General features: G+C 33.3%; 1 protein-coding gene and 1 long non-coding RNA gene across 4 annotated transcripts in view; one reads left to right on the forward strand and one right to left on the reverse strand.

Moving 5' to 3' along the window:
- The window catches only part of LOC140665183 (uncharacterized), an 85561-nt gene that overhangs the window by 50102 nt on the left and 11222 nt on the right, over positions 1 to 24237 (forward strand). The window contains exon 2 of the long non-coding RNA XR_012046565.1: positions 5445 to 5528. This is a non-coding gene — a long non-coding RNA (uncharacterized lncRNA). The remainder of the gene's footprint in view (positions 1 to 5444; positions 5529 to 24237) is intronic.
- Positions 1 to 24237, reverse strand: part of Nmo (serine/threonine-protein kinase nemo) — an 86521-nt gene that overhangs the window by 21085 nt on the left and 41199 nt on the right. For all 3 annotated transcript variants that reach the window (XR_012046564.1, XM_072890967.1, XM_072890966.1), the window contains 3 exons: positions 18791 to 18920; positions 17808 to 17863; positions 2544 to 2650 (listed from right to left, as the gene is read on the reverse strand). Coding sequence is in view for 2 of the 3 variants with exons in the window: in XM_072890967.1 (XP_072747068.1) it covers positions 2544 to 2650; positions 17808 to 17863; positions 18791 to 18920 (293 nt within the window). In the remaining variant the exon portion in view is untranslated. The remainder of the gene's footprint in view (positions 1 to 2543; positions 2651 to 17807; positions 17864 to 18790; positions 18921 to 24237) is intronic.

Below are 24237 nucleotides of genomic sequence, written 5' to 3' on the forward strand. Positions count from 1 at the left end.
CCTTCCAGCGAGAGCGGAAGCGAAGGGTGAACGCGACGAGCTCTCCTCCGCATCATGATTCGAGAGATGCATCCTTCTACGATAGGGAGAGAGGAATGCAACGAGAGCTGTCATGACAAATTATCTTCGAAAACAAGCGGCTGAGTGGAAGAGAAACAAAAGTGGCGACGCGCCGAATGATGAATTAACGCGATTGTATTTTTCTTTTTCTTTTTTTTTTCTTTTTTTTTTTTTTGCGCCTGCCCGCAACCGTCTTTCATTCGGCCGTAATAATGAAAGCTGAAAGATGTAGTCAGTTGCAGAAGAATATGAGACAGTTAATTCTAACTCGACCACACCGCAACAGCAAAGGTATTCTTTTTTTTTTTGACATATTTGTGGTCCAATTTTAAGTTAAATTTTTATTTTTAAATTAACATATTTAATCTTATTTTAATTTCTGTTCGATTAATTAGGAATTATACTACTGTATGTATTAATAACGCGTGCATGCGTTGCAATTATATGCTATCATTCTTTCTTCTTGCAATACGTTCATTGCGAATTTCCGAATGTATTTTCCGAGATTAGGAGAATAATTCGATCGACAGCGAATATTTACGCGCACGTGCCAAATCGTAAAGTTTACTCTAATATCATCTAGAAACGGTGTATCGCATGATATGCAAAAAGAGAAGCGTAACGAATTTAACGCACTACGGTATGTCTCTCTTGTTTCTCTTTTCCTTCGTCTTCTCTCTTTCTCTCTCTTTATCGGCAATTTCATTTTGTCGAGTGCCGCGATATAAGCAAAATCGATCGTGCGAAAAGATGGTTCACTAGGTCACCATTCTTTTCACGTCCAATAAAAAGCCCGCGATTGACCGTCGTAAATAGTAGCTTGCCGTATACATCTCGATATAGTATTTCATAGTATTTCATGAAAATATATAATATACAATGCTCGAATGTTGATCAACACAAATCTTGGTTTATTTCATTTATTTTAATATAAATTATGACTTTCTTTCTCTCTCTCTCTCTCTCTCTCTCTCTCTCTCTCTCTCTCTCTTATATTTTAAAGAGTTTTATTGAAAAAAGATATGTATAAACTCAGATACACAAATATATCTCGAATTACATTATTTGAAACTAATATCTGAGAGAACAGAAAATTCAAGAAACAAAGCCATTCTCGAGCTTTTTGGACCGAGGAATTTCAAGTTTCGAGACAACGACTTTTGCGTTTGCGTTTATCACCGTGGAATTTCATTTCTAGACGTCACACACATTGTCTTTTTTTACATCCTCCACGTGGCCTCTTTAATCTATGTGATATCTCTCTCTCTCTCTCTCGCTCGCTCGTTCGATGAGAGATATTTAGCCCGTAATTTCGGATAATCAATGCAATAAACTTACAATGAAATTCAATATCCACGAGATATAATCACACACGTTCTGCCTTTTATAATTACGCTCGACGCGACGGTGCAATTATAAATAGATACTAATTCGAATAAAAATCTCAAATTTTTCATATTTCCATAATTATGAAAACATGAAAATAAATAAGTAATTTGTAAGAATTATCTTTCTGTTATCATGTTGTGTGTGTGTACATATTTATATACTGAAAATAAGTCAGAGAATACTTTCGCACTTTTCTTTCTTTTTACGAGAGGAAAATAGCGGTGGACTGATCAAGAAAGAAAAATAAACGAGACCAAAAGGATGAGCGGACATTTTTCAGACTCTAGTAGAGGGGACAGCGCGACGGAGATGGAGGGAAACAGGTAATTCGGCGAACCAGACAATGTAAGGACGATATAGAAGGAACGTCGAGATCCTCAGGATGATCCCGAGGGATGAATAGAAACGATCCTGTTTATCTCAGTTCTCCCACCCTCGTCATCCTTCCACTTTCCTCCTCCGACCCGCTACCCAAACCTCGTCTGGTGACGACACGCAAGCAATATGCTACTTCTGGATTTTTATAAGCGTCTACTTTCTTCCCTCTTTCCATTCTCATCTCATTCCTTGTGCCCTATTCTCTCTCTCTCTCTCCTGTTCGCCTTTCCTTCCACTTGTTCCCCTTCCCCCCCTCCTTTATCCCATCTGGCACTATCTTGGAATCTCGACCTCAACGACTTCTAAGAGGCCGTCCAGAGACTGGACCAGCACCTTCGTCGCCCTGGGAGTTCTAACTTCGAACTTTCCCATCCTCTCTCCTTCCCCTTCCCACTTTCTCTATGGGTTTTGTGCTTCCTATCGAGAATGTACCCATTGTATCTTAAGAACTGACCTACTAGTTACTTATTTTTATCGCATCTCCGCTTTGTTTCTTTATTTAAACTTAGCAGTAAAGAAATATAGAATCTCTTCATATTTAAAATTTTAAAATATATAACACACACACACACACACACACACACACACACACACACATTAAAATTTATAAAGCTCTAAATTTAAAAAATATGTTTTTGTTCTTCGTCGGTTTAAAAAAATTCTCCATAATTAAACGTGTAACAAAAAATAAAATATGTAAAGCTGCTGACACTTACCTCGCAGGATCTGATAAAGGAAGACCTTGATGTGGTCCGGGCTGAGATGCTGTGGGCTCACGATGATCTTGTGCAGGTCGCTCTGGAGCAGCTCGGTGATCACATATCTATATTGTGCAGCTCATTAAGGAATTTATCGATTATAATCGCTCCTATATTATGCTAAGTCGTGTCATGCGCGTGCGCGTCAACGACCAGCAATTAGCAGGTGATTCTCCTTGTCGGATCGTTACATCGCACCTGTAGAACGGATCGAACTAATCTCGCGTGCGATGACTTAATTTATTTAATAATCCACCGGTTCCATTTTTGGCATGTCAAACATAATTGTGACACGCCTCTCTTTGGTAATATCACAAAAAGAGTCACGACTATAAATACCTTAGTTTTTAAATGTAAATTTTATCTAGTTTATTTTATGAACGCAACTTGTCAGGAAAATTTTAAAAACTAAAAATGTTTACTTAATTTATTATGTAAATATTAATTTTTATGTCGGGATAAAATATCAAATTGTATCTGCGCAAAATATTAATTGGAGCATTAATTATCATATAATAAAGTAAATTTAATTGAGTTGTTATTTTATTTCGTGTTTAATAATTACTTTCTCGATGTTTCATGAATACCATAAATAATATTTTATTATTATTATCATTATATATTAGATGTTCTTTATTATTATTATAATTTCATATATATATATATATATCTTTATTATGTATATTTTTATGTCGTATTTATTATTCGAATAATATTTTATTGTCGCTTAATTGTCATAAATAAAATAATAATTATTACTTATAGATTTTTAAAATAGACAAATTTTTGCACATGATACATGCAACAGCCACCGCGAATAATCCGTCACCAAGTCATACCAATCCATCAACGTCCGGTGTAAAAATGCAATCGCGCTGTAACGCGGTGTAAAGTAACACGCGTGCGATCGTTCCGTCGTGAAATATCTATGTCACGTGTGCGGTCGAGAGAGTTAATATTTTCGCGGCAGTTGATTTATAGTCTATATGAATGCATTTGGCGAATGACCCAAGCGCGCATCCGATCATCCGGAATAACGTAACAGATAATGAATATCGATGTATGTTCTCGATGGTATCTACTTGCCTGCTGCTGACAGTGATCGAATTGGCTTGTAATGAATATGATTGTCGATAAGCATAATGCTAAGAAAGAGTCTGCGTGTTACGCAGGCATTACTTATTTTATCGCCACCCAGAGATACGATTTTAAGAAAATGAGCACAATATCAAAAAGAGAAATAAATATACTCAATAAGAAATCGCAAGAAAAGCATCAATAGAAAAAAATTACACAGTATTAAAAGTCAAAAATCAAAGTTCATTGAAATTTCCCTTTCTTGACCTTTAAAATGTTGATTTTATCTTTTTTTCAACAGAAAGTTTTTTTTTCTTAACGTGAAAAAAAAGTTATAATACTTTGTTATGAAAAATTGAAAATTATTTGTATTTATTCTTACTCTTTACACATCGATATAATTTTCTTCTTCTCGATGTAAAGAATTAAATGTAAAATAAAATATATGTATGAAATTAAGTTATGTTTATCATACGATTTCATTATAAACGATATGTTTTGCCGCGGAAATCTCGAAGACACGATCTCGAATTGCGAGCGCAATGTCAGGGACAGTGCGACGTCATGTGACATAATTCGATCCCGAAAACTCGCTTTCACGCAAACAAACGCACGGAAGACGACGCGATATCTTGAACCGTCGGGTTCAAGAAAATGTCGAGAAAGCTAAGAGAACGAACGAAATAATATAATGGTGGAATGAGGTCGACCGAGTAAGCTGGAATGCAGGTAGAAGCTGCTGTGGCGCGAACCTGGCGCGGTATGCAAGTCAAAAGAGAAAGAGAGTGAGAGTGAGAAAGAGAGAGGCTAGGAGAACTAAAGCTGGCTTAAAGAAAGAACTTGGATCAGGATTTGAAACCATCACAATTTTAGTAACTTCGTCGATAAATCTTGATATTATAGACACGCGAATATTTTGCTTTTTATGTAGAAACATGATGCAAGGTTTATTTTTTTCTATTAATTATTAAATTATTATTAGATTATTTATTATTTAAAAACATTAACACGAGTATTCGAGAACTATTATTGGGCCTAACTATAAGCAGCGTCAGACTAAAATTTCAATCAAGTTCGGTTGCGATCAAAGAGCGAATACGTCCGGTCCCCTTTGAATTATCAACCCTTGACGTTTCGATTTCGCGATGCGAAACGAGGTAGAGTACTGTCCATAGTGTTCGTGACGCATAATTACCGTTTGTTAATTGAAGCGTTGAGAAGGGTGTGCGAAATATGTCGGAGTTATTGAGAGCCATAAATAGTGAAGAATACAAGAAAAAGAACGAATGTTTGCTTCAAACTAGAGGCATTGATCGCTTTTGAATTATAAAAAATGATTAAAATTATTTTTATTCCTCTTTTATGAATTTTCCATAAAATATTTATGTGCAAAGCGTTTGAATATATAAAATTAAGTTTAATGTGAAAGGAGCGAAATTGAAAATAGAAAGTAAATCCGTTCTTAGACGAACTTTATAATTGAATTTGATGTGAAATTTTATTTAAAATAATTTTGTATTCTCTATCATATTTGAAATATCAATATTAATGAAATTTTAGACTCTATAAAAATCATAAATTGTACAACGTAATTATAAAATGATTTATAGTGTACCATTTTATTTCAAGAAAAATAAGGTTTCGTATCCCTTTTAAAGCATAAAAAAAATTTGTATAGCTAAAAGATTTATTTCGACCAGTGCTCGATCTCAAACTGAACTTTACGATTACAGGAATACGGTATCTCTTTGTTAAGTTGTAACATCTCTATTGCTGTTTCAGTACATGATTGATGGCCTTTGCATGTCTTTCGAGGCAAACAACGGCAAGATCTCACCGGGAAAATCATGCCAAGGTTCGAGAAGGGTGAGTTTTCAACTTTGCTTTCTTTAAATCATCCTCGTAAACGATTTCTCTTACTTTCCACTGAAGAAAAAAAATATTTCTTCCTATCGCAATTGTTGACAACTTTAGTAAGAATATTTGTCAAATGAAATCAAAATTCTATTCTGCATTGACAGCATTAAAGAAAAATTTCGTTATTTTATTTACGCATTATTTTGTCTTTGTTACGATTTTGTTCGTTATCTAAAAATATTAAGAATCAATTATCGACGTGAAGAACATTTTTTTCTTTTGCATTCCATAGTCAACGCGCGATAGAAGGGAAGCGATAACCTAGGGCAACTTTGCGCGCTGGGAAGTTTTTCGGAAAGAAAGCCTAGAGATCAGGCTAATTGTAAGAAGGAATGAAAGAAGGGAGATATATTTTCCCCAACGGAAAGGAGAAGAGAGGTATTTAAAGTCCCGAAAGGCGCAAACCATGCGCCGATCTTTTTGGAATCCAAAATTATTAATGTCTCGATATTTTCTCGCGAAAGAAAAATCTTTCCGAAATTTGTTCGCCAAAAAATTTATCATTAAAAAAATAACAACTCACGCGTGCGAGGATTTATATAAAATATATATACAAATATAACAAAAGATATATTCTCTCTCTAAAAAATATAAGGCAGATCGACGAGAGCTTTCGGAATAAGCTCGCGAAAGAAAAATCTTTCCGAAACATTTAATCAAAAATCTATCGTTAAAAAATAACACGACTCACGCGCACGAGGATTTGTATAAAAATATATTAATATAACAAAGATATATTCTCTCTCTATACGTTAAAAAAATGTAAGATTGATCGACGAGAGTTTTCGGGAAAAGGTCGCGAAAAAAAATCTTTCCGAAACCTTTAATCAAAAATCTATCGTTAAAAAATAACACGACTCACGCGCGCGAGGATTTGTATAAAAATATATTAATATAACAAAGATATATTCTCTCTCTATACGTTAAAAAATGTAAGACAGGTCGACGAGAGCTTTTGGGAAAAGCTCGACATTGCCGATGTAGTTAGCGGCGGCAACATTGTGCAACGCGCTTAAGGCACCGCCGCGCGATTGGTGGATCGATGCGTGCCTGCCTGCCTCCTGGTAGGCACGTCGACCGGTTCCTGGACAAAGCGAGAGTTGCCCCTAGCATCATCTCTCTGCCAGTACTCCGCTCCACACCGCTCCACGACGAGCTAGCGCGAAGGGAATTGAGTATCCTGCTGTTTCTCCCGTCTTTCCTTTCCTTGCCTTCCCTTCCCTTTCGATCTTTCTTTCCTCCTTCTTCATTCCCATCTCTGTTCTCTCGTCCGGTATTGCTCACCCAAAGAAGAGGAGCCTAGATATGTGCGAATTCGCTACGAATCCCATATCTCGTAAATAAGTCGCGAAGATTGGCCATGTGTTGGATCATTCGACGTTTTTAAAAATTTATTACACTTTTAATATCATATATTAATCATACTTATTTGTTAAAATTTTCTATTTTATATATCTTCGTATATAAAAGGTATAGAATTAAAATTCGATATCTGGTGGATATTGGACGAGAGAGTATCGGGTTCCTCGCGCACTTCTGGAGCTTCTATGCCACGTGGGGACAAACATCGGCGGTAGCCTTTCAGATTATTTGTTGACCGGACTGGGTAACAAAGAAGTAGTTAACAACGAAGACGAAGATAAGGTTGATGTTGATTATAATGATGATGATGATGATGATGGAGACTTAGACTCTGAGGTGTTCGAGCAAGGCTGATCCGGCTCGTCCGACCGGTCAACCGAGTTCGAACTCGACTCGCGTGAATGACTTTGAAAGACCGACAGAGAGAAAAAGAGGTAGAAAACTCTCGGAGATACTGTGCCGAAAAAATTACGAATTTAAAGCTATGTGTCGATTTGATGGAAATTTACGGTGCCAACATTCGAATAAACTTGATTCGTTGTTGATGACTTCATGGAAAATACTTAAAAAATACTTTTCCGAGATATACTAATTCAAAAATATTATATATGTTATTATTTTAAAATGGTTTACTGTAATATTTCATGGAGAAAGAAAATAATAATCTTTAAATCGTTATTATTTTTATTCACATTTTAATGTAGTATTATAATAAAAAAAATAAGTATATTTACATACATTTATATATTTTCTGATGTTTTAATTTAAAGAAATATATATTGTTAAAAAGAAAAATAATAGATATTTTATATTTATTTAAAAATAGAAGTTTATAAATAATAATTTGGATCGTTTTCTAATATTCACACAAATGCGTATCATCATCTATAAGATCTGATTAACAATATTTAATATGACTTTGAAAGAACGATTAATATATTGTATATAGTTCGCATTATATAACATACATATATGTATATATAGTACGTGTATACAAAATGCATAAATGCAGCAAACTATATGAGTATAGTAAGCAATTAATTATACCATGACATATCGTTAAAAACAGAGAGAATGCATATAGAATCAGTTTCCGCGACTTTTCCTACCGACTTTTCTTCCCTCCAAGAGTCACGTGCTCACTTGATTTTGCATATATTTAAATACTTTCGCGATGAATCTCGTCGAGGATCTACGATGCAGACACCCGGTATAAATTTCGACTCGCGACATCTATTTAGCTCGAGCAAAAGGCAAGTCCTCCGCATGGAGATAAGAGTTTTTTTCACGCGCGTTGCTTTCAATCGCATCACATTCCGTGTTTCAGGATTCGAGACTCACATCGATTTTCGCAGAATATCTGTGTATTCGAGAAAAAGATGTCTCGGCGATAAATCCTTTGCGACGCTGCGCGCGTCGATTCCGATTTTCTAAATTAAAAGCGTCCTGCATCTCGTCGAAACTGCAACACTCTATCAGGACTTTCGACTCGTCAGTACGTAAAAATAGGAATCGATTCCGGATATGGCGCATTTCTTGCAACGTCGTAAAAATGCGAACAATCACTTATATTTCTTCCCATTTTTGATTTTACAGAACTCGTCTAAGAAAAACGATTGACCTCGTTTTTCGTGAGAATACATGATGTAGTACAAGTTGTACTTTTCTTTTTCTTTTGGAAATACTATAAATCAAGAAGTATAAAACGGAAAAATTTAGATTTATAATTAAAAAAAACCTGATTTGATTTTTTTTAGAGATTTAATTTCATTTTCAATATATTTATATTTTATATATTTTAAATGAAATTATTATTATTATTATATTTAAGATGTTTAAAAATAGAGTAATATTATTATTTATATTAATGATAAATTATTTTAATAAAAAAATAAAATAAAATTATAAAATTTAGAAAAAATTCAAATATTTAATATATAAACATGAGAAATGAGAAAAATCTCGAAAAAAAATTATTTCAATCAGTTTAGCTTTAGTAGTGTCTTTGAAAGAATTGTACTATCGAAAGTCATGGTCTCCAAAGTATCCAGATTTTTATAAAGGAATAATAGATATCAGTAAGGTTTAAAACTTTTCTTTATATTCCTCGATAGAACTTGCTCTTTCTTTGTAAAATCTGTAAATTCATAATGCAAGTTGTTGAATTTATGATTGTATTATGGATTTCAAAACTTCTTTTACAAAGCTTAATCTATTAAATCGACGAAACAAAGTCGGAATTCTCTTATAATTATTGCGAATTAAAGATATCCAGGCAAATATTGCATTTCTGTTAAAATATTGATCTTTTCATTTAATTAAGAGATAATATGATTTTTAATGAACTGATCATTCGGAGTTAATCATTTCCTTCTTTCTTTTTCCCATTCGTATAACCAAATTCTAATAATCACTCAGAATGGTTATTCGATAAAATTATACGTACGCCAAGCGAGAAGGGAAAGAGAAAATGGAAGGAAACGATGAGAGGTGAAACGCGAACAAAGAACCCTCTACAGTCCGACCAAAACTCCACGTGCGATCGATATCCACAAAGCGCGATACTCGATACGCCTCGAAGAAGCTGAACGCAATGGGAAGCTGTAATCAGCCATAGAAATATAAAACAAATATTGCAATGATTTTCTCATATTTCAGATCCGGCAAAATTATCGCAAATTAACATACAATCGTCTGTTAATATTTTTCTTTTCTTTCCTTTTGCTAAAATTCTTGACACATCCTGAAATTGATAACAATTAAACATTTATATCTGACAAAATGTCAAGTTATATTGCGGGTAAAGTTTCGTTTCTTCAATATCTGATTTAAAAAAGTTCGGAAAAAATAGAATCAAAATTTTTTATCAATGCCAGATCTTTTTATTTTCTTATAGATGGTAAACTTTGCACTTAGGAGTTTAGGAATCCTTAAACGCCATATCGCTTCCGCGCCTTAGGTGCCGTCCACAACGTCCGACCATAGATAATCAATAAGATTCTGCCTCTCTCTTCCTCTAATTTCCTTTCTCACTCTTTTCTGGTGCGTCGATTTTTGAGATATTTCAGAAGGAATGACAAAAATAGAAACATTCTAGCCGAACTATTTATTTAAAAAATAAATTATTTTAATCGAGTCTCAAAACTTCCTTCCAGTACAAAAGTTAAAGACATAACTTTCAAATAAATCGTTTCTTAATTTCAAGTCACTCATCAAAAGCTTATCGAAAGTTAGTAAAATTTGTATTAAACTGATATAAATGTGAATTTATAAGAAATGTTCCCCTTTATTGTAAGATTTTTTGCTTGCAGTTTTTTGTGTGCGTGATTTTATCATTTAACAACATGTCGGGTACTTTACAAAGTGCCCTCATTATTAGCGCGCGTTCTAAATACAGCGCATCGATACTCAAAGAGATTACTCTCATAAAAAGGGACGATCAAAAGAAAAGATAGAAAATTATTTACATCCCGCGTTACATGAAAAAAAAGTTAAATCATTGCAGTGTATGCATTTTTGACGTTTCGTTTAAGTGCATGACTTTTTGAAATCTGATAATAGATATATGTATATGTAATAGCTTTTTGATACTAATACAATTTTGAATTATAAAATTAATTTTTAAAAATGTAGTTACATGTAATTGTAAGCAAAATATAATTCTAAAATTTATAAATTCATAAATTTATAAATTTTTTGAAAAACCGAGTTTATTTAAAAATTTATTGAGAAAAACCATTTTTATTTAAAAATTAAATTTTGTTTTAAAATCCATATTTTTCATTTATGTTTTACTTTATTTGACACGAATAACTAAATTTCTTTTTAATCAATTTAAGTACCTGGCAGACATTCAATCTAATTTTGTTTTTCTTTTTTAAAAATAAAAATTGAAGATATATAATCGCACAGATAATTATGTAAGAATAGATATTCGTTAGCTGCAATTAACATTGCAACATAATTAGTATAAATCAGTTGTTACGATTAAACGTAATACATCAAAAAGAGAAATCCCGCGAAATAAAAGCCCTCCTCCTCTCTCGCTTTCCAATATACATAATTTCTAATACGTCAGAGAATTATCGTCTTTCGCAAGTAGATAGCGACGTGGGAACCCGCGCGCGCGTGCCCACGCACGCGTGCGTGCGATTCGCATCCACAGTCAGAGAGATACGCCCCCGTTCGCTTTACCGGATATATATTCGTTAATAAGCAACATAAACCGATCTCTCCTGTGCCGTAAAGAAATGGAAACGTCTCGTTACGTATCATCTTAGAGATCAAATTAATCGCGCGCGAGTTGAATTTTTAAGTCATTGATCGAGAATTAACGCGAATTGACAACGCGCGAAGACAATCTCGGCGAGAGATTTGAATAGCAAGATTCACGAAGCCACGAAAAAGTCAATTTGGAGAAAATCTTACTCTTATAAATTTAATATATTCGCGTATCAAAATATTTTACTACGTATGTTTTATTATTAATCCAATTTTTTTAAATTTATTGTTAGTAACGTATATGTATATGCGCGAATAAAATATTATAGTAAAAATTATATTGTCTCATTTCCAAGAGTTTTCTTTGTGATTCGTACGGAGAAAATTTTACAATACAAATTACATGAAAAATATATAAGCCTTTTTACAATATTTATTATAAAACAGAAATATAACGACATTGGGATACTTATTAATCTAAAAATTATAAATTATGCATTTTTTTAATAATGAAACAATATTATTTTTATAATCGTGTGACATGAGTACTAACACAAGAGAAATCATGATATTTTATATTACATAGTAATATATATACTAAAATTGTATTCTAATATACATTACTATGTAATATTATATTTTACATTAATAATCTATATTAATATTTTAGTATATAATAATTATTAATAATTATATATTAATATTATTTTATAGTAATGTTATATTTTACGTATCATATTTTATGTTACATACGTATTATTATTATATTTTGCAACAATAGAGTATTACAATTATTCAAATATTTTGATGCACAAATAAATGCACAATCGTTAACAAACAATAAAGAGAAATGCATAATTTATAAATTTTACATTAATAATAAGTATCGCAATGCCATTATATTTCAGCTTTTCAATAAATATTGTAAAAAGGACTATATATTTTTCATGCAATTTATATTGTAAAATTTTCTTCGTGTGCGAAATCACGAAAAAAATCCGGGTAGGTCGAGCAATCTCGGAAATGAGGCGGGCGTTTCCGGGGTACAAACGGGCGGAAATAGACGAGTATGGATTTCGCGATTACCATAAGGAGACAATGCGAGAGATGCGAGCGTAGCGGGCGCGGAGCCTCGTTTGAGCGCGCCTTCTTCTCGCCGGAAGCTCTTTTTCCGCGCCGGAACCTATCCAGGTCGACGAGAGGCATTTTTCGTTCTCACCGCTCGCCGATCGCCCGCCTGTCCGCCCGTCCGCCCGCTCGCCCCCGATTTTCCCCGGCGATTTCCCGCCGCACGCTCTCCAGAGTGAAACGTGGGAGGTCGCAGCGGCAATGTGCAATGTGCAATGTGATGCAACCGCCGGTGTGCATCACCGTTGGCAACTCGAGACATCGTATTATGGCAGTGGCGCATAGGTGTTTGAGAGAAATCAGAATTTTTTCAAATTTAAACATGTCGAAAAGCATAAGCGGAGAAACTCTATCTTCTTGGTACGCTTAATATTTCGCAATTAAATATATATAATCTGAAACAGTTTAGTTCATTTTAGTCAATAAAGAAAACGTCGCGAATAGTGATGTCTCTCTAAAAAATATTATTCTAATAATAACATACATTTTATAATAAAGAATATATATATATATATATATATATATATATATATATATATATATATATAATATTACACATTTTTATAAAATAATAATACTTTGTTGTAAATACATATTGTTAAATAATATTATTATTTTTTGTGCGTTTGTTTTTTATTTCTTTTAAATTATGTTCCTATGCATTTCATTTTCATTGACATTTTATGATTAATAATTTGTCGAAATTTTATAATTTTTATTTATTAAATATATCTCTCACGCTTTTTTTAAAGATGCGTCTGTATTTTTTACTAAATAAGATTGGAATCTAATAGAATGGCAATAGTGACATTAGAATACTGACAAAGAACTACACAAAGGTATCCGGTTAAAATCAGATAATCGTATATGTTTCCCATTACATGGATTGAAAATATCGCATACCGTGAAAAATATCGAAGCATTCACATAACAACGGTTACGTGTGTATGGTGTGGATAGATTAAAGAGAGTGGGCAGCCGTATTGTAATAATACATCATTAATACTAATCGATGAAAGACGCATGGATTCCTTTCTAGCAAAATCGCGAAAATTTATCGATCGATTGTATTTAAATTTTAAATCGCGACGGCACGATGATATCATTTGTATATACAAGGAATACCTCGTTTGTAAAAATACTTAAATTTTTTAATACTAGTCATTACAGTAAAAAAAAATAAGACTTTTTATTTTTAAACATTACAGAAATTATTAAATGTAATAATTCAATAATTATATTAACGATAAAAATTGTCAATTCATTATATATATTTTTACATTAATTTATATATCAAGGATCATAAATTTTATCTTGTTCCGATTTCACGTTATTTTATGTTTACGATCGTCATTGAGCATAAATAATAGATCATAAATTTATTAATCATTATTATTATTACTTCCAAAAAGAAAAGAGTATATTAAAAGTAAAAACAATAAATATTGTTAATGATAGAACATATATATATATATATATTGTAAATTTATTATTATATATATTCGAAGAATTTAGCGTGCGTTAAGGGATCTGAAAAAATTAAAAAACACATTGAAATTTCTAAATTAATGTAAAAACGAGGAAATTAAACTATCAAAATCGTCGATTAATTATTAAGGTCAATCTTAATAACTCAATAAATGTCACAAATGCAAGAGATATATGAAGGAGAGTTTCCTCACGAATATATCCTAGAAGAACATCAATTCTTTTACACAAAAACTTGTTGACTCGGAAGGAAGATAAAGGATTCTCGCGAATAAAAGAGAAAAGCGAAATTAGTTTGCGGCAAACGAGAACTTAGATCAAACCGTCAAACGCGAACTCGACGTAACCGACCCCGCGTGCAATTAAAACCTCCGTAATTTGAGCCTCGAAGAAAAGCTCAGCTTGTCCCACGAGTCCAAGAGCGAAGATAGAATTACGAGAATAAAAATTGAATTATCATCAATCACAATTCTTTAATCGAGAAGCTTTTTCTCTTTTTATGCTTTCTAATGCAACAAAAAATATCATACATACATTTAATACAATATAATATTTTATACGAGATATTACAAAATATTTCAAGATATCTGTATCATCAAATTAGAACAAATACTTTTTATTTATTTTCGAAATCAAATAAATCTTAATTTAACGCGCGCGCGTTTCTCTCTATGAAAATAATTAGTAACAACAGAGAGAGATTATATAATTCAGAAATCAGTTCTCGTTTTGTTTAATTCTCGCGATATTTGTTAATCGTCGTAACCCACGCACCGGTTACACACGTGCGTTCGCACGTGTGCCATAGTGACAACCGCAGCGGAGAAAATTCCCGGTCGTATCGTTTTTCCCGATGTGCGATACGGGTGAATGCAAATGATCGAGAGAACGCCTCACTCTGCTGCACATGCGGGCCTTCTTTCCTTTCGTGTATTACGTGTCTCTTTCACGCACAGTAAAAATGCGTGTGTCGTTAATGCGTAATCGAATCCATGTCGTTCCAAACGGATGCGATCGCTTCTATATATCGCCTTTCTCTGCAAATCGTCGTAATCGCACGGACGAGTAAAATTCTTGCCACGTTTTTCCTCGAAAATTTCGTATTAATCGCGAAAAAAGGTTTGGTGCATCTTGAATAAATAAAATAGCGGAAAATTATGATATTACTCAATCATCAAAATTGTGACATCACACAATCATTAAAATAAAAAGCATGCTAATATATGTTAATAATATTAGTAGAAAATAGAAAATATATATATATATATATATATATATATATATATATATATATATATATACACATATCAAGATTAATACATTTACGATATTAATTAATTTAATGCATTATCTATGCATTTATTATGGTAATATAAATTTAGTATATTAATTAACTGATATTAATTACATAACTTGATCATAATATCATATATCATTGTATTTTATTATCTTAATAATATACATATATTAAACGTAAAATTATACTGTGTGAATTGTGAATACATATATGATTTCTAAATAATGATTAATATCATACTACGAGACGAGTAGTAGTAAAGTAATTAAAAGAGAATAGATACTGCAGAAATTAAAACGAGCGCGCGAATTCGGACGATAATCGCGGACGTATCCGCACGACGACGTCACACAAGGAAATTGCAGTTATCAGTTACGTACGACATTGTAAACGTACGATGGGCGGCGGCGGTCGTAGCCACTGCTAATGGCGTACTATCGACATATCAATGGTGCGCTGCGGTGTGCGCATTAATAATCCATGTGATTACCATCGAGCAAACTCATCCCGGGTGCGCGCCATGACGTATTCATGGCGTTCATCGTCCGTTCGCCCGCCCGCCCCGTGCCCGATGGAAATCGTGGTTTTGATCTCTCTACTTGGTTTTCAATCAAGCAGAACCAAAACTAACATCTCGATAAACGATTAAAAACCCATGACACAAAATTGTGAAATTATAAAATATAGATAGAGAGAAGCCTTACAGTTTCTTAGCAATCTCTGCCGATTTTTATTCTTTGTTTCTCTAACTTATTAAAAACTGATCAATCAGCAATCTAATTTAATTTAATTAGAGTTTATTAATCATTGAGATTCTTGTAATTTAAAATCAAACTATTCTCTAAGTCTTCAATTCAGGATACCGATTTAAAAAATTTCAAAAAATAATTTGAAATATAATAATATCAAGAAAAATATGTACATATGTAAAAAAGATTAATAAAACTGATAACGCAATTACGATGAAAATACAATATTATTAATACTACCTGGCAATAACCCTTTTCACCTTTACGGTACTACGTATACCGCAGTCGGTGATTTCCGTGTTCGTAGCTACGCAAACTAATCGCGAGTCGCTCCTTAATTAGAAATTAGACGGTCACATTCAGGGCGCCGAGTTGAATTTTTCATGCGAGCGAAATTAGAATCGATCGCCAGCTACGAGGATCGCGGAATTAAATCGCGGGGACAGCAGAGCGAGAGCGGGGGAGAGTAAAAAGTCACCGGTAGTGGTCTATCGATATGGATATTCCGCAGTCGCGCAATTTTCGTTCCGATTATTTATTTGCCGTCAATTAATGTCAGCTCTCGCAGCGAGAAAATTTATCGAGCCATGAGCGTTGAATTTTCGTTTATTAATTTCTTCATTTGTTTGTCTATTTATCGACGCGGATTTATGATACCTACCGTTTATTTCTCTGGCTATCTATTTGTTTTTCTATGAATTTATCTATTTATTTATTTACTTGTCTATTTATTTTTTATAGTAACTGGCCAGCTAGTCAATTTATTTTTGTGTGTTCACTTTTATTTATTTATCTTAATTATGTAGAAAAAGTTTCTTATTAAGGCAAAATAATTTCAGTTTATCATAAAAAACCTCTTATTAAAGGTTACAATCTTGAAGGAATAAAATGAGTCAAAGCAAAAAGAAGAAAATAGAAAAATAGAGAAAGAACGAAGGCAATCGCGAGGCCGTAATAGCTGCACCAATTGCTAATAATGATTTACGTAATTACGAAGGAGTTCGATATGCGACAGAGCGCGAACAGGAGTTGTCGGAAAAAAAACAGAGAGTGGGAAAAGAGATGAAGAAGGACGCGTAAAAGGGCCGAGTTATTGCTCTCGTTGCCTCGATCGAGATTAACTATGAATGATCCTGTTCATTTAAAGACCTATCGATCGATCGATCGCACGATCATGCGGCCAGGCAGAACGACTTGCGAGGAGACGAGTAATCCCGCAGGAATTTCGCGCCCTCTGACTATCGCAATAACTTCCTGTTTCGCCGTCGACCGGAAAACTATTTCGAATATCTACTACTTGAAAAATTTTTTCCTTGCACGACGACTTTCTTGTAAAATGCAATTTCCATGCGTCAATACGAAATATTTTTGGTAAAAAGTGCTCTTTTGCAGAAACGATCTCTCTTAATCTATTTAATAATTTTTTAAAAAATCTTGATAAAATATGAAGAAAAAAAGATTAGAGTCAAAGTGGATTAAGGGTAAAAGTAGACTGTGTCAGAAAATGTAGATTTGTCAAACGGCAATTATTCGAGGTAGCGAAAAAGTTTTCTCTCTCTCTGACAAATCCTCTTGCCAGGGGGTACGAGGTGGAATCGGAACCGGCGCGAGTTTTAATTGCTCGACGATTAAAAGTTTCCGCATCGTTCGAGACACTCGTTTCGAGAGATTGAGCGTTGCGTGAGACAGCGACTCCTCCGTTAGAATCTAGGAAAATCTACAGAGAGTAGAAGAAGCCAGCTTATATATACTGTAAACTCCCACGAGACAAAACGCAATTCAAAAGTTTTAGATTAAATCATTAATTGTGAAAAAAAAAAAAAAATTACGTATCTCGATCAGATTCGAAGAATCGAGAATCGTGGGAACAAGATCGTGAAAAAAATACCTCGATCGTCGACAGGAGAATTCACCTGTTCGGAATCCTTGTACCGAGATTTATCTTTCGCGTGTCCTCGAATGCGAGTGTTTAAAAAAGGATACATTTCTTGGAAGAAGTCCAGATGCGGTGGCTGAAGGATGTCCAGCGCGGAAAGTACCTGCAAAAAGAAAAGAAACAGGAAACGATTGAGTATCTCGTCCTTTGACTGGACGAGACAGAAGGAGAGAGAAATAGCGCGATCGATCCCCCTTTCTCGTGCAAAAATGCACCGGAATCTAGCAGCCAGAAGCTGGGGAAGAACGACGCGCGATCTAGTCCTTGGGGAAATAAAACGCGGAAAAATTTCCGGTACGTTCACTACACGACTTATGTAGAGAGAGAAAGAGAGAATCTATCGAATATTCATATATATTTGATGCCAAACGATATTCATTTATAATAAAGCATGTATAAAACAAGAAGTCCACTTATTGTTAATTAATTATATTATTTATTATTATTACAATGAGTCTTTTAATAAATAATTTCTGCAAACTACACCGTGCCAATTATATTGTTAGATATATATGTATAATTAGGAAATTTGTAAAAATCTGAAAATCTAGTTTTAATTTTCTAAAAAAAGCTACAAAAAGTTTTATATATTATTTTTCATAAATGTATGTAAATATAAATTATTAAATTATTAATGTTAAAAATATTTATATGTATAATAATTATTATTCAATTATTACAATAGTAAATATACTGAGTATATATATATTTACTATTATAATATATAGTATATTCTTAGGTAAAATATATAGGTAATATGTACATATGCATAAATTACTATAAAATCTTTGAAAGTTACGTCTAAAAATTCGATATCGATTCTTTATCTTTATAAAAAAAAATCGCGTCTGTTTATTTTATTTTTCATCTCATTCCAGATATAAAACACATTTTAGATATAAAAGAATTGCGTCTTTTTATTTTACTTTTTATCCGCCGTTTCTGTTATAAGATATTTTTCTGTCTCTGTTATGTTACGATGTTCACATCGATCATACTTGATACTGACGCAATAAATAATACCACTTACGTTATCGTGTTTGAAGAAGCAAAGCATTTTCAGTTCCCTGAAGACTCGCTTGCTGCTTACGAGACTTTGAAAGACGTTCGGCAGTTTTTTTAAGGCTACTCTTCTGCCATCCCTCGGATCCGTGACAGCCCTGGAAATCAGACAGAGACAATATAAAAATTGATATTTTCCTTTTATTTCATTCGCAAACAAGCAAAACATATATTTTGCTAGAAATAAAAATATGCATTTCTATTTGTTATATTGTGCGTTGATTATACGTTCATACAAGAGAAAAGTTATAAAATAGCCATTACATAATTTTATAACAGCTATTGAATATAAAAATTTAAAACGATAAATCTCGATTTTCCTTCCCTTTTTACTTAATTTCATTAGTTTATTCTTTTGTTATTTTATTATTATTAATCATTGCTATTTATATATTTTTCCTATTTAATTATATTTTATAAAATATAAGATATATGTATATCTAGAAAGACTGTTAAAGAGATATTCGCATATAAAAAATAAAAATAGAAGAAACCTACACAAAATTATTAAAACAATCTTATATTCCGTCTTAAGTTCACAATATAGCTTAAAGTCTTTCTCTTCGAGATTAAAGAAACTCTCTCATTAAAGAAAAATGAGCAGACGAATCGATTTCAATTTTAATTTCGCTATCGAGAGCAGGGTTTGGAGGGAAGGAGTTATTGGAGAAATGATAGACTAAATAATACTGGCAGCTTGCATTGTGGATAAATCTGGAAACACGAATGGAGGACAACATGACCGCCTCTACCCTCGTTAGTCTCTCTCTCAGTCTCTCCTAGGCTAGTTCCGAGAATAATTATTATCCCTGCAATTAGTCCGTTTACGGCTACGGGTTCGATTTCATTGTCGAGTGTTGTCGTTACCACAAACCGACGATTTCGATTTACGAGAATCAGAGGAGCAGAGAGAGAGAGAGAGAGAGAGAGAGAGAAAAAGAGAGAGAATCCGATGCGCGACCGAAATCCCATTTTCGGTCGTCGCCCAGTGCCATATCGTCTACCCAGACAGATAAAGTAATTCCTCGTTTTTGAACAGAGTGAGAGGAAGCAAGAGCGGAGAAGGAGGAGGAGGAAAATGAGTTTTCGATCCACAACGATCGCATATATTGATATAAAAAAAAACTACATAATAGGAGAGATATTTAGTTAAATATAAATACATTTATAAATATATGAATAAAATATTCATATTAATTATTGATATAGTCATATTTATTTTTATCAAGATCATAATTTATGTATACTTGTATAACAGGACAATGACAAGAAAAATCCCCTGAGTTTGAAAATTAAACGAGAAATAAAATTACACGAATTAGAGTAAAATTCTGTATCCCTATACATATATATACAATATAGTTTATTATTATACATTAGCTAAATTAAAAGAATTAATCACACAATATTTTTAAATAATTAACGATAGTTAGCCTATAAAGTAATTAGAGTAAGGTACAGTTAATTCTTTATAACCATTATTTTATTATTAATTAATTTTTATATATTATTTAATTATCACTATTATAATTATATTGAGTGATTTATTTTCGATTGCTTTCGTACTGGTTTTACATAAGGTGAACGGGAACGAGACAAACCTCGTGCGTACTAATCGGGTCGCAATCGTTAGCTTCGTTATAGCTCGCTAAATCGATTCATTCGCGCGAAACAGTCAACTCTCGTATGGAGTCCTGCAACACACGTTCTCGCGTATGTGTGAGCAGAAAAAAATAAACGAGAATAAACAAACGAAAAAAAATAAACGAGACTGTGGATAAGCGGCCAAAACGGGCCCATTATCTGGCGTGTGTCACCTCTTTGAGCGCCACTCATACGTATTTTCAACCAATCGGATTCGTTCATAGTATGATTTCAATGATCGAATTAAAGAAAAATTGTGAAAAATTGTGAAAATTCTCGCATTTATAACTTTCCGACCTGTACGACAAACGAAGAAAATATAACATATACATAGATAAATAGACGAGTTGATTCGTTCTAAAAAACAGTTTTTTTTTGTACAATGGTATGTGGAAGATCAATAAAATATAATTAAAAGCACAAAAAGCGAGGTATAAAGATATATCTCTTACGAATAATAATAATAAAAAAAAGGAAAACAAAGATATAAAAAAATTTTTTAATTATAATTATTAATATCACATTGATATTGTTATTGTAATAATTTAGTTTACTTGATTAATTTTATATTTAAAATAACAATACACACACACATATACATATACGTGTGCACGCACAAGATTAAATGGATAAAAGTTTAATTTAAAAAAATTAGATGCATGTATGTATATATAATATATATATAATTTAGCTAAATTCTAATTATACTCGACAATATTCTGACAGAATTTACAATTTTCAACTAAAGACATTTAAAATTAAATTAAAATTTTATAAAAGAATATAAAAACAGTAAGAAAAAACGATATTTCTCGAATAAATAATAAATTCAAAATATCTTGGTTAATGAAACGTCGTCTTTAAAATTCAGCGCGTCTTGTTCGAAAAAATTACGACGATTCTTCAGTATATTTCGATTCGATTTATCCGCGAAAATTAGCGTACAAGGACGTTAATTACATCGTCGAACTTCTTCGAGTAGTAGAATCAACAAAAAGAGAGAGAAAGAAAGAGGGGGAGGTAAAAAAGAGGTGAACGAGCGCGAACCGTCGAGAGATTAAGGTCGATCCACGAAGCCGAGCGAGTCACGAACGTAGAAAGGTACGACGACCTTCGAAAAGGGTCAACGCACCCACCGCGGTGCGCCGAGCGTAGTAAACGGAAGTGAAGTCACGAATTTCGGAGCGGAACGACCGTGAAATGATGCGATGCGCGGGTGGATGGAGAAGGGATGAGTACGAGGAAAGGCAACTCGCCCACGGGGACCCACTGTCGCGGTTTAGGCTATGTTTATTCATTCGAAATCCGGCGACGAGCCAACGACGGGACCACTTCTGTACACACACACACACACACGTACACACAATTGCCGGTGGGCTCGCCGCCGGAAATTCGAGGAGTTATTGTCGAAGCGAGCATGGCTTTAGGTGAGAAACCAGATACACATGTGTGTGGAAAAACCACTGTGTCTATGGTAGGGTGTATCTAAAAAAAAAAAAAAAAAAAAAAAAAAAAACTGCTAGGTCCGCGAATTCTGACGCACCCTGTATATCGTGAATCGTTCCGAAGAGAAGAAATCTGAAAAGGGAAAGTAATAATTCTGAAAACGGCGGAAAATCGAATTGTGTTGACAGAAAAAAAATAATTGAATCTTATATATGTATATATAATGAAAATTAATTAAGAGATGTAATTTGTAGAATTTTCACAACGATTCACTCAAAGACCCATGTACATCGATTAAATTTTATAACTCCGTTGTTTTTCGAGTCTTGGAACGATACCATAAACGCGTCGTGAAGTTTTTTGGGGGTGTCGTTGATCAGTTTAGTGACTGATAACGAAACTAACAACTTTAGGGTCTGATTGGGGTGTCGGTTTTCGTATCTCGTCACCTCGTCGTCGACGACGACAGATTTCTTCGTTATTTGAGAGAGCGCTTTGTTAGAAGAGGTCGTCGAACGAAGAGTCTCGCGAGTGATTCACCTGCTGCCAGGGAATGTTAAAAGTATCATCGTCGCCGGCGTTCTTTTGTTCATCGGAAACAAATAGCGAACGATTGTCCGTGCGATCTTTCGCAAACCAAGACTGTTATCGCGGCTGATAATATAGTCTTTGTCATCTATCGCACACTGATCTTCGTTATACGCTCATTGTAAAGAAGAATATAAAAAAAAAAAAAAAAAAAACAAACGTTTCAATTTGACGCATCCGTTTGGAGGCATTCGAGAAAGCTTTCTATGCTTTCCTGGATGTTACGTTACATCCGCTGTAGCGCGAATGCATCCGGAAACGTGGTAATAAAGGTCAAAACAATAGTATGTTTCGCGTATCGGTATCAGGCCAATTTTATTTTATCGGCCATGACCTCTCTTATGCAAACAAATGAAAAATAAAATCACGGCTGGGTGCGCAATCAAATAAATTAATTTGTTGAATGAAAATAAGAGGAAAAGGGAGAGAATTGTTCCGAATATTTTACTCTGCGGTGAATTTTATTCATAGGATATTTTAAATGGTATTAATGGGAATTTAAATATCACACGTGCGATCATTTATGACATCGATAGTTGTACGTGAATTTTCCTCGCGACACAAGCATTGTATTTCACGATAATTTGATTAAGAATAATTAGATGGAAAAGGGATGTATGAAATATACATATTAGAATATATATTAGAAATATATATTAGAAATGGATGTTAAAATATTATATATTAGAGAAATACACACATTCATATCTTATAAATAATAAAAGTATATGTATATATAATTTATATTTTATTTATACGCAATTTTATATTTATATTATTCATCCGATTTCACGCTTTCTTGCGATCTTTTTTTTTAGTACAAATATTATTTAATTTTATTAATAGCAAAAAATATCCCACGGTACTTTTGAGCTTTTATTAAGAATTGAGTAATTAATAAAATAATGTGTTTATATTGTTTATATGACTAGAATGTATTATTAAAATTTCTAACCGATCGAGGAATATACATATTTTGTGTGAAATTCAATAAGAGATTTTCGTGGCGAAGAGAAAGCGTGCAACTTTTAGGATATCCTGCATTTTAAAAAACGACAGATGTTCCACAGGGGGGCTCGAATGTGATCCTTTCGCCACGTGGCGAATGCGGTACGACATACACCTTGATGGACATATGCTCGTAATGGATTGCTTTTGTGTGTACATATTCCAGAATGGAAAGAAAAATTTCGATATTTCATAAAAAGTAATTCTAATAATTAATTTTTCAACAAGATACTTTAATACCTCAATATATCTCTAAATCTTATATTAATGTACATATATCTATAAATTATATATATATAATTTTAAAGTTCGATGAAAGAAACACTTCCCTATACGATATTGAACAAAATCGAATTGTCAAAGTTCTTTGTGCATTTCGTAAAAAACTTTTCATTATAAAATAATACGAAAAGTGTCAGCGTGATATTTTCGTCGCTTCTAAATTCTCTAAAAGTACGCTATTTATTACACATTCTTTAGAGAACATCCTTTAGAGAATATGAAAAAGAATAGATGTTTCATGTCAATCTAGCATCTGGCGTCGGATCATTCGCGCCTTCGAAAATTGCGGTCTCGCGCAACTTTGCAGTTTCGAAGAAGCTTGTCGTATCATCGCGACGCTGAAAAGACGCACGTAGCTGCAATTTGCGAACGGCTGCCGACCGAATGCCGCATAATTACGACGTTTCCTGGGGAAAGCTCGCGTGCAACGCGCGTAGTTGTTGCAAC

The sequence above is a fragment of the Anoplolepis gracilipes genome, chromosome 4, assembly GCF_047496725.1.
Source record: "Anoplolepis gracilipes chromosome 4, ASM4749672v1, whole genome shotgun sequence".
Taxonomy (NCBI): Eukaryota; Metazoa; Arthropoda; class Insecta; order Hymenoptera; family Formicidae; genus Anoplolepis; species Anoplolepis gracilipes.